The sequence below is a fragment of the Crinia signifera genome, chromosome 6 (assembly GCF_055691185.1).
Source record: "Crinia signifera chromosome 6, ASM5569118v1, whole genome shotgun sequence".
Lineage (NCBI taxonomy): Eukaryota > Metazoa > Chordata > Amphibia > Anura > Myobatrachidae > Crinia > Crinia signifera.
This window is the reverse complement of record NC_139222.1, coordinates 287,976,995-287,989,266: the sequence shown is the minus strand read 5'-3', so window position 1 is coordinate 287,989,266 and position 12,272 is coordinate 287,976,995. Positions and strand designations below refer to the sequence as shown.

General features: G+C 49.0%; 1 protein-coding gene across 1 annotated transcript; it reads left to right on the top strand.

Annotated features, from left to right (window-relative positions):
• The first annotated feature begins 3,434 nt into the window (after nucleotides 1-3,434).
• LOC146009785 (trypsin-like) lies at nucleotides 3,435-6,466 on the top strand. The gene is made up of 5 exons (XM_083150245.1): nucleotides 3,435-3,474; nucleotides 3,585-3,735; nucleotides 5,421-5,674; nucleotides 5,989-6,125; nucleotides 6,275-6,466. Exons 1-5 carry the CDS (start codon nucleotides 3,435-3,437, stop codon nucleotides 6,422-6,424), a joined length of 732 nt encoding a protein of 243 aa, XP_083006371.1. The 3' UTR covers nucleotides 6,425-6,466.
• The last annotated feature ends 5,806 nt before the right edge of the window (nucleotides 6,467-12,272 follow it).

Genomic DNA, 12,272 nt, shown 5'->3' with positions numbered 1-12,272 from the left:
GACCCCCGCGAACCCCCTCCCGCGATTCGCGGGACCCCCGCGACCACCCCGGTATCCGGACTATTGTTAGACAGCCATTACATCGACACCATTAGTTCGACAGCTCAATAGGTCGACATGGTTTTAGGTCGACATACCATTAGGTCGACATGTCATTATGTCGACAGCTCATTAGGTCGACATGTTTTTAGGTCGACAGTGTCTATGTCGACAGTCAAAAGGTCGACATGGGTTTTTGCACTGTTTATTGAGCTGACATGTGCCGACAGGCGGTATTTCATGCCCTACTATCCACTAGGGCGTGGTGGGAGAATAAAATAGTGTGCCGAGCGCAGCGAGGCACCGTGCCCGAAGCATAGCGAGCGGCTGCGGTACACTTTAAAATGTGTCCATGTCGACTGTGTCGACATTTCGGCCAAAAAAACAGTGAAAAAACCCATGTCGACCTTTTGACTGGCGACATAGACTCTGTCGACCTAATGGCAGTGTCGACCTAAAAACATGTCGACCTAATGAGCTGTCGACCTAATGAGCTGTCGACATAATGACATGTCGACCTAATGGTATGTCGACCTAAAACCATGTCGACCTATTGAGCTGTCGAACTAATGGTGTCGATGTAATGGCTGTCGATGTAAGTGCTGTCTAATATCCGTCCCAGACCCGACCACCCCCTCCCGCGATTTGCTGGACCTCCGCGACCACCCCCTCCCGCGAAACGCGGGACCCCCGCGACCCTCCCGCAAATCGCGGGACCCCAGCGACCCCTCCCTCCCGCGAGCCCCCTCCCGCGATTCGCAGGACCCCTGCATCCTCCCCTCCCGCGATTCGCCGGACCCCTGCGACCCCCCCTCCCGGCATTAAAAGGGCCCCCCGCGACCCCCCCTCCCGCGATTCACGGCACCCCCCCCCTACTGTGATTTGCGACCCCCCTCCCACAATTCGCGCCGCCCCCTCCCGCGATTCACGGAACCCCCCCGTAGCGCCCCCCCCCCCCCGCGATTTGCGGGCCCCCTCGGCACTTCTCGCGATTTGCGACCGCCCCCTAATTCACACATTCGGGGACCCCACCTCCCGCGATTCATGCCCCCCTCACGCAATTCACGGCACCCCCCACACCCCCCTTCCTGCAATTCGCAACCCCCCACGACCCCCCCTCCCGCGATTCACGAAACCCCCCGTTGCGCCCCCCTCCCGTGATTTGCGGGCCCCCTCGGCACCTCTCGCGATTTGCCACCGCCCCGTAATTCACACATTCGGGGACCCCCCCTCCCGCGATTCATGCCCCCTCACGCAATTCACGGCACACCCCATACCCCCCTTCCTGCGATTCGGAACCCCCCACGACCCCCCCTCCTGCGATTCATGCCCCCTCCTGCGATTCACGGACCCCCGCACCACCCCCCTGCGCCCACCCTCCCTTGATTCACGCCCCCCTCATGCAATTCACGGCAACCCCCCACACCCCCCCTCCTGCGATTCGCAGCCCCCCCACGACCACCCCCTCCTGCGATTCATGACCCCTCCCGTGATTCACGGACCCCCGCACCACCCCCCTTGACTCACGGCACCCCACGCGCCCCTCCCGCAATTCACGGACCTCCGCAACCCCCCCTCCCGCAATTCACTAACCCCGACAACCCCCCTCCCGCAATTTGCGGACCCCCCTTCCCACGATTCAAGCCCCCCCGCGCCCCTGCCCACGATTTGCGGACCCCCGCCCCCTCCCGCTAACCGCGGATCCCCACACACCACCCCCCCCCTCCCGCAATTTGCAGACCCCCCAGACCCCCTTCCGGCAATTCCACCCCCAGCGGACCACCGCGGCCCCCGCATTTCACGTACCCCCGTGACAATGGGGGATCCTGTACCACCACAAGCAGGTACCGCCCCTAGGTGGGAAATCCGGCCCTGGCTGCCGCACTGCAGGTTTCCCCACTGCCCTCTGCACCAGCGCCACAACTTTTATCAATGTCTTGCCCACATACCACTATTATACAGCCTCCTGCTCTCATGCACGCTCACTCCCTCCCAGTGGGAGGAGACGCTCACCCACTGCCGGGAGCTGCATACTGTCCCCCACCCTCCTCCAGTTCTAGGGATGCCCATCGACCATCAATGATTTTCAAATAATCGATGGTTTATGGCCGATGTTGAATACTTTTGCCATCAATGTGGGAGGACACTGCCCTGCCTCCTGTTCTCCTGCCCCGTAACTTCCGCCAGTGGAGACCCGCTCACCCTGTGTTGCCCACATTCCCCTATCATGCTTTACCGCCCAGCCTCCTGCTCTCATGCACCCTAACTCCCACCCAGTCGGAGGAGACACTGACTCCTGTATTTCTGTGCTGCCACGCTGGACCCTCACCCACTGGCAGAAGCTGCACAGTGTCCACCACCCTCTTTAGTCCCCCGTATGCCCACACACCCCTATCACTACCCAGCTTTCTGCTCTCCTGAACCGTAACTTCCACCACTGGGTAATCGCTGACGCTGTGTTGCCCACATACCCCTATCATGCCTCATATCCCAGCCTCCTGCTCTCATGCACGCTAACTCCCACCCAGTAGGAGGAGACACTGACTCAGGGCCACCGTCCGGTACTCCTGTGCTGCCACGCTGGACCCTCACCCACTGCCAGAAGCTGCAATACAGGGCATCTTTCATACAATTCTAACCATATTTCTCACAATACAAATGTTCACAAATTAAGGGGCGTAGCCCCTTACGCCGGTGTGAAGAGCGCCCGTAGGGCGCGATGAATCACCTAGTAAATACATATATACGGAGAAAAAGCCCATTACTTAGTGACTAATCACTGAAGTTACTGAGCTCTTCAGAACGACTTGTTTTCTATCACTAATGTTTACAAATGGGCACCGCATGGCCGGGAACTTGGTTTTCTACACCTGTGGCAACGGGTCTGATTGAAACACTTGAATTCAATAATTAACAGGTGTGGTCAAATATTTTTGGCCATATGGTACATATATTATATGCAGTATATTTAATATTAACTGGGAATAATTATAGTATTAGTCATTAGTGCATTTGTTAATTGTATTAGTTGTCATAACATTATGGTCACTTATCCAGAAAAAAATATTCCAAAATCACTATGTAAAGTACAGAGGTTTTTTATTTTTTTGCAAAAACATTCCTTTGCAAACTGAAAACTGTATAGACACATATATGAAATGAGGACCACTGACCGGTACCGCACCTAATCATATGGACAAAATATAGAAATGTGTTTAACTTTCCAAAACTAATGATAACAGACAAGGTCGTTATTTCAGTAACACAGAAATGATAGCAGAGCATATTCTATACACATTAACCGGGGACACATTATGCAATGTACACACGGGGAGGTAAAACAAATAAATAGGGACCATGAGTCCAGCAAACCACTCACTGGACATCTCTCCACCATGAAGTTTCTCCTGATCTGTGTGCTCCTCGGAGCCGCCGGTGAGTATCATTCCCTTACAGATACCCTGGTGCTTCTGGTGGTAGGTGGCACAACGGTATGGTATATTGTGTAACGGTGTCGTGGTGCTAGTCAGTGTCGTCTCTTACAGCTGCCCTTGAGGACGATAAGATCGTCGGAGGGTACACATGTACCAAGAACGCTGTTCCCTACCAGGTGTCCCTGAACTCTGGATACCACTTCTGTGGTGGTACCCTCATTACCAGCCTGTGGGTGGTCTCCGCTGCTCACTGCTACAAGGCGTAAGTACAACCATTATCACGTAGACAGTGTCCATAAAGGTTGGTTGTATGACTAGTTGGTTGGTTAGTTGGTGGTTGGTTGGTTAGTTGGTTAATTAGTTTGCTTCTCACTGCTACAAGGCATACGTACAATAATTTAGCAGATACTAAGTATTCATGGATTACTAGGTGGTTCCTTGATTGTTTGGTTAAGGTGCGCGCACACTAGAATCATTTTCTTGGCCGATATCGGTCGGATGTGTGGTCCCACGGATCTTTTGCTAAATCCTCTGATCTTACGTGCTGCATGAAAGATCAGAAGATTTTGCAAACGATTCATAGGAACGCACATCGGATCTTAAGATAAATCTTTGGTGAAAATGTGCGCTTGCCTGAAATCTTTTGTCCAGGACGGACAAAAGTTTTCAAGGCTAATTTATGCTCACGTCGCAGATCTTTCTAGTGTGTGGGCACCTTTAGACCAGGTATGGTCAAACCTGTCCTCAAGATCTACCAACATATCATGTTTCTCAGGCAACCTGTGGATCTATAGTAGGAATGAATGCAGCATGTTTGAAAATGTGACAGTTAGTAATGATTGCAGCTGTGCACCAGCTAGGTGATCTGGGAAATGTGACAGTTAGTAATGATTACAACTGTACACCAGCTAGGTGATCTGGGAAATGTGACAGTTAGTAATGACTACAGCTGTGCACCAGCTGGGTGATTTGGGACATGTGACAGTTAGCATTGACAACAGCTGTGCACCAGCTAGGTGATATGGGACATGTGACAGTTGGTAATGACTACAGCTGTGCAGCAGCTAGGTGGTCTGGGAAATGTGACAGCTGGTGCAGAGCTGTAGTCACTACTAACTAAGTGATATGGGACATGTGACAGTTGGTAATGACTACAGCTGTGCACCAGCTAGGTGATCTGGGAAATGTGACAGTTAGTATTGACTACAGCTGTGCACCAGCTAGGTGATCTGGGAAATGTGACAGTTAGTAATGACTACAGCTGTGCACCAGCTAGGTGATCTGGGAAATGTGACAGTTAGTAATGACTACAGCTGTGCACCAGCTAGGTGATCTGGGAAATGTGACAGTTAGTAATGACTACAGCTGTGCACCAGCTGGGTGATTTGGGACATGTGACAGTTAGTATTGACAACAGCTGTGCACCAGCTAGGTGATATGGGACATGTGACAGTTGGTAATGACTACAGCTGTGCACCAGCTAGGTGGTCTGGGAAATGTGACAGCTGGTGCACAGCTGTAGTCACTACTAACTAAGTGATATGGGACATGTGACAGTTGGTAATGACTACAGCTGTGCACCAGCTAGGTGATCTGGGAAATGTGACAGTTAGTATTGACTACAGCTGTGCACCAGCTAGGTGATCTGGGAAATGTGACAGTTAGTATTGACTACAGCTGTGCACCAGCTAGGTGATCTGGGAAATGTGACAGTTAGTATTGACTACAGCTGTGCACCAGCTAGGTGATCTGGGAAATGTGACAGTTAGTATTGACTACAGCTGTGCACAGCTAGGTGCTCAGGTGATCTGAAAATTCCAAGTAGTGGTCAATATCCTTTGATTTGATAATTACATCTGTCCTATCCACCCTACCACTCCATCAGTCATCACCTGAAGTTCTAGGTTTTCTTACTATTGCTCATTGTCTTGTATTTCGTTCATCCAGGAGTGTCCAGGTCAGACTGGGAGAACATAACATCGCCACAAGTGAGGGTACCGAGCAGTTCATCAACTCCGCCAAGGTCATCAGACATGGCAGCTACAACTCCAGAACCCTGGACAACGACATCTGGTTGATCAAGCTCGCCTCCCCCGCCACCCTCAACGCCTACGTCAAGACTGCATCTCTGCCCTCTGGCTGCGCAGCCGCCGGCACCAGCTGTCTGATCTCCGGATGGGGAAACACTCTCAGCAGCGGCAGTAAGTTACAGAACCAAAGTCCATTGCTTGCACAATTAATCTGTTTACAGAAGTTATTTCTTACTGAAATAAATATCATTTTAGGATGAAAAATGTATTAAAACAGAAATAAAGGCTAATAGTATAATATGTAGAAATTAATGCAATTATTCTATATTCAGGAACATTTCCCACTAGAATAATGCATTCCCTCCTACAACAGAATGGATATGGTATATTGTGGAGCCCAAATACTGGACGTATGATGACATATTACAGCAATGTACAGTATAAGATGGGAGAATGTAGACTAAATTGAATGTGTTTCTCTGCAGCCAGCATGCCAAACCAGCTGCAGTGCCTGAACGCCCCCATCCTGACCTCCGCTCAGTGTAGCAACGCCTACCCAGGAGAGATCACCAACAACATGATCTGTGTTGGTTACATTGAGGGTGGCAAGGATTCCTGCCAGGTAATGTCCCTGCTGTATCACTATAGTACTGACGGTATTACTATAATGTGTGTGATGTATACAAGTGGCTTGATTGCACAGTAGATAGCATTGTAACTACCCAGCAGCCATCATGACATGATCTCTAACAATCTCCCTCCTCTGTTCAGGGAGACTCTGGTGGACCCGTGGTCTGTAACGGACAGCTCCAGGGTGTTGTCTCCTGGGGATACGGATGTGCCCTGAGGAACTACCCCGGTGTCTACACCAAGGTTTGCAACTACAACTCCTGGATCTCCAGCACCTTGGCCAGCAACTAAGCTCCTGCCTCAACTCTCATCTCCATTTTTCAACTAAATCTTCTATTGAACTAAATAAAAATATTTCTTGATGGAAATGTGTTTTTCCCAGTTTATTTTTGCCTACAGAGTGAGCAGTTATTACTTCTCTAGGCTGTCTGTGATAGATTTGGGCACCTGAACAATGGGCACGTGTATTCAGCAGACATGTTTACCGAGTATACAGTAGGTAATTATTACAGGGACAATCGCTTATCAGGGATTCAATCCTGGTCTACAATATAGTAATTACTATACACACAGTACTACTGTATGAATTGTATTCATTGGTAACACACCCCGGAAAAAGGCAGCCAAGATTCCATTGTGAAAACATGGTTGGTATTTTTCACCAATCCAGACGCACCTTTCCATATATATAAAAGGCTAACTACTCCTCCCCTCTATGAGGTGAATTACCATCACTTACCACTAGACCCAGGTTATATGAAGGACTAAACTTGGGTCTCACACTGTATAATGGTTGACCCAGGTTTAAAGTGAAAACGCCGGACCTGGGTCTCCATCCTCTACACTGATCACTATGTACAGTACTGTACCTCCCAATTTTGAGAGCAAGTTAATATGGTTGAGTCTCTATTACAACCACTAAGCCAAGGCATCGAAATTTCCCTTCTTCTTGCCAATCGGTCATGTCCTCTCTACCATGTTGCTACTAGCTACCAGTGCAGAACCACTTGGCTGGGCTGGTTGTCAGAGACTCTCCATATTTACCAAAGTTCTGAGATGGTGAGGGACAAAACAGAAGGTGATGGGTTGGAAAAGGCATAGTCATAATGGATGAAGCCGCAATTGTTAAACAGGCAAAAACATTAGTCAATTTCAAGCACCAACTGAGATAGTCTATACTCTTGAGAAAATCTTCACAGGAGCCAGGGCTTTAGAAGACCTCACACCATTCATGCCTCAGATCTTATTGACTTAAGCTGTATTGCTGATCCAATATTTTTAAACTTTTTGAACATGGGAAGGGCACGGCCACTAGCTATAGCTGGTTCTGTGGTGTATGTATATGACATCAGGGAAGGGAAGACAAAATGAGTAAGTGCTATGAATCACATGCTGGGACCTTACTATCCCTGGTCCAATCACAGGCCTGTCGGCTGGCCAACATTTTTGCAAAGAGCTTCAGTTCTGATTTCAAAAGATAAATAGAGTGTGGACCTTTACCTCCTTTGAGGATCAGAATTTTCTACCCTAATGGTGGTACCACCTTATATAGCATTGAACAGCACAATCGGGTTTCTCACATTTTTAATAATAGATGGCAGAGAGGCCTTCAGGACCAGAACAGAGGTTACCTTCAGAGTCTTCAAAACCTTTTACGAAGAGGTTGCCTTGCTTAGTTTAGTGACTTGAGTTGAGTAGATTTTAGGTAAGGAAAAGGACTTTTGAAAGTGATCAATCTATATCTGTAGCATATAATTCCAGCATATATTGTACAATACACTCAGGAATATGTACTAGCTTGGCTGTAGAGTCTTCAATAGATTCATATGTATTAGATAATACTAAATGGCACATATAACAATACTATAAGCACGCAATTTGGGTCTTTTTTTTTATAAATTGGCATATTTTTTTATAGTTGGCAGCATAGCCAACTGACAGGTCTTAAGCTGGGGGGCACAGCACTAAAAAACTCTGATCATGTGCGGAATCTTGGTGTTGTCCTGGATAATGGCCTGACACTTAAACATCAGGTGTCAGCCACAATCAAATCCTCATTCTTTCATCTGAGAAACATAGCCAGAATCAAGCATTTAATTCCCTCAGAAGACCTGCCTAAAGTCATACATGCATTTATATCATCACGACTAGACTACTGCAATGCTCTCTACCTGGGTCTTCCAGCAAAAGAATTGCACCGCTTGCAGCTGGTACAAAATGCAGCCGCCAGACTATTAACTAACCAGCCCTGCTCCTGCCACATAACTCCCATTCTCTACGCCCTTCACTGGCTACCTGTAAAATGGCGAATCGTTTTCAAGATTGGCTTACTCACTTTCAAGGCCCTACATGACCAGGGCCCAAGGTACCTGCAACAGCTGCTGATCCCTTACTGTCCTACTCGATTACTACGATCCACTGAAGAAGGACTACTAACAGTACCCAGAATCTCCCTGAATTCATCTGGGGGTCGAGCTTTCAAATTAAATTAACCTCCGAGGATTCTCTTATGGGCCTTCCAGACCACAACAAGGAACATATCAAGGAATTGGTTTATGGAGAAAATCTTTGAAGGTTCTCTTCACTTCCATAACTATATCAGCTTTGTGTTTATGAGAATCGTTGACTGTAGGGTGGGCAGAAATGGGCGCTCTGTGGAAGCGGTGTATGGTAAGGACTGAGTGGTCAGACAATGATGTGGTAGAAACTGACTGTCTTAATATCAAGATAACACTTAATGCTACAAGGGAACCCCAGGTTGCAAGCGATCCAGCATGATCCAGCGTGTGAATTGCATAGAGATTTAGACAGTCCTACAAAACTACCATGACACTCCCATAAGTCAGGGTAGCTCCTTGAGATCAGATTATCACCACCTGGTTCTTGTGAAAAAAAAAAAATGCTAATTTTTACAGAAAGACATTTCTGGCAAATTTCTGTTAAATACAAGATGGAGGGCATGCAGTCAGGTTGCCGGCATTCAATATACTGACGCTGGCATCCCAACTGCCGTCAGAACCCCGACTTTTGAACTTTGAAAGACATCAGGATATTAATGCTAGAAAATCTTGAATGTCAGGCTGTGGGGCTAGGTTTCGGCTGCGAGGTGCTGGCTTTGGTGTAGGCACTAGCAGGGAGGGTTAGGGGCAGTGGCGTAACCATAGCAACGCAGACCCCGCGGTGATGGGGAGGCGCTGTGTAGGTGTGGGCACCGGGGGACTGCGGGGCTATTGTAATGCCGCTGCTGCCTGCCAGGAACTCACCTGCCACGTTTGTGGATGGAGCCCGGGACCCGCAGAAGATTTGTCTGCGGTCCCAGCTCCCCTGTTCCCTCTTGGATTCTGCTTCTTAACAACAGACCATCACAAAATGTCTGCCCCATACAGCAGAAAACTGTCTGCTTTATGGGGGCGGACATTTTGTGATGGTCCATTTTCATTAGATGCTGGAGCCAGGAGCAGACAGGGAAGCCGGGACCACAGACAAGGTGCCTGCTACTGCGGCTATTGGACGGGTAAGGCAGGGGGATGGGTAAGGCTGGGGAAGGGCAGGTGGGGGGTTAACTTTACTGTTCGGGGGGTTAACTGTGTGGGGGGGGGGGGCGCTGCCAAAATTTTGGCGGGGGGGGGACTTTTAGTTACGCCACTGGTTAGGGGCAGATTGTGAGGGTGGAGCTAGGGTTTGGCTGCTGCAAGGGAAGGTTGGTGGTAGATGGGGAGGGAGACAGAGGAAAATGGTATGGGGCAAAGTCAGAACCCGCTAGTAGCGGGCCGAATTTTGCGCCTTGCCCAATTTTACTAAGATGTGTATTTTACTTCACATGTGATGTTGCTATGGGCAACCAATCAGATCCTGTCTACTATCTTCTAGAGAGTGCTAAATAAATAAGAAGTGGTTTCTGACTGGTTGCCCATGGCAATATCACATGTGAAGTAGAATACACATCTTAGTAAATTTCCCCCTATGTCATCGGCAAATTTCACAGTCACCAAGCCATTTCCACTGGATGTGGATTTTATGGCTTTTCAATTGGAAATGCTGGCCGTTCCCCTGGGTATGCAGGCCGGTACATGACATACATACATACATGTAGGCATCTGCCCCATTTTCGGCCATCTCCTTCTGAAATAAATGTTCGTTTTCATGACATTCAGTGGTCGGCCAAGGAGTCAAAGCTCCGGAGCATACAGTATCACCAATTTCCAGTTTGGCATTTCAACTTTGAAGCTGGCCGCGAGCAGATTGGATCTCATGGACCTGCAGCCAATCAGGAGCTGCCACCGCAGTCGCCCCTGACTGCCAGCCGGACCGTGAACCCCAAATGGCTTGTGACCAGCTCCTAATAAAGCCGTGCTTTACCTCTATGGCATCCTGATCCCAAAGGCCCAGCCGCTGCTGGGTCATAGGGTCGACAGTAAGAAGGTCAATATGGAAATTGTCGACATGCCTTAGGTCGACAGGGTTGAAAGTTCGCCACATGAAAAAGGTCAACATGCCTTGTACAGGGTCGAAAAGTCAACACGAACAATAGGTTGACGTGGAGAGGGTTTGTGTTTATGTCAATATACGTTGACATAAACACCTTATAAATGTTCCGCGTCCCCTCGCATTGCTCGCTGCCCTCCGCACACTATTAGAATCGTATGCAATGTTCACTTGGACAGTAAAGTATGAAAAACCACTTGTTTTGGAAAAAAATGTGAAAAACTCATGTCAAGCTTTCCATGTCAACAATTTTCATGCTGACTATTACATGTATCAAATATCTGACCATGTTAACCTACAGTAAGGTATGTTCACATTTTTTATATGTCGACCTATGGCCTGTCAACCAATAGTGGACGACTGTCGACTTTTTTATTGTCGACATGACGACTGCATCCCAGATTATTAATTTACTCTATTTCCATGTAATAAATGTATTTCATATCTACAAAAGCTTGAAGCTCTTTTCTTATGCACAAACTTTCTACGGAGAGACTTTGTGAGAACCTCCAGGTTCTCTATTATCCAAAAATATATTATTCCGTCTTATCAGTGACCTTGTATCTGTCCTACACTGCACACTGTCTCCTCGTGTGCTGTACACTGCACGCTGTCTCCTCGTGTGCTGTACACTGCACGCTGTCTCCTCGTGTGCTGTACACTGCACGCTGTCTCCTCGTGTGCTGTGCATTGCATGCTGTCTCCTTGTGTGCTGTGCCTGCACGCTGTCTCCTCGTGTTCTGTATATTGCACGCTGTCTCCTCGTGTGCTGTACCTGCACGCTGTCTCCTCGTGTTCTGTATACTGCACGCTGTCTCCTCGTGTGCTGTACCTGCACGCTGTCTCCTCGTGTTCTGTATACTGCATGCTGTCTCCTCGTGTGCTGTACACTGCACGCTGTCTCCTCGTGTGCTGTACACTGCACGCTGTCTCCTCGTGTGCTGTACACTGCACGCTGTCTCCTCGTGTGCTGTACCTGCACGCTGTCTCCTCGAGTTCTGTACACTGCACGCTGTCTCCTCGTGTGCTGTACACTGCACGCTTTCTCCTCGTGTTCTGTACACTGCACGCTGTCTCCTCGTGTGCTGAACATTGCATGCTGTCTCCTCGTGTTCTGTACACTGCACGCTGTCTCCTCGTGTGCTGTACCTGCACGCTGTCTCCTCGTGTGCTGTACACTGCACGCTGTCTCCTCATGTTCTGTACACTGCACGCCGTCTCCTCGTGTGCTGTACCTGCACGCTGTCTCCTTGTGTGCTGTACACTGCATGCTGTCTCCTCGTGTTCTGTACACTGCACGCTGTCTCCTCGTGTGCTGTACACTGCACGCTGTCTCCTCGTGTGCTGTACCTGCACGCTGTCTCCTCGTGTTCTGTATACTGCATGCTGTCTCCTCGTGTGCTGTACACTGCACGCTGTCTCCTCATGTGCTGTACACTGCACGCTGTCTCCTCGTGTGCTGTACACTGCACGCTGTCTCCTCGTGTGCTGTACCTGCACGCTGTCTCCTCGTGTTCTGTACACTGCACGCTGTCTCCTCGTGTGCTGTACACTGCACGCTTTCTCCTCGTGTTCTGTACACTGCACGCTGTCTCCTCGTGTGCTGTACCTGCACGCTGTCTCCTTGTGTGCTGTACACTGCATGCTGTCTCCT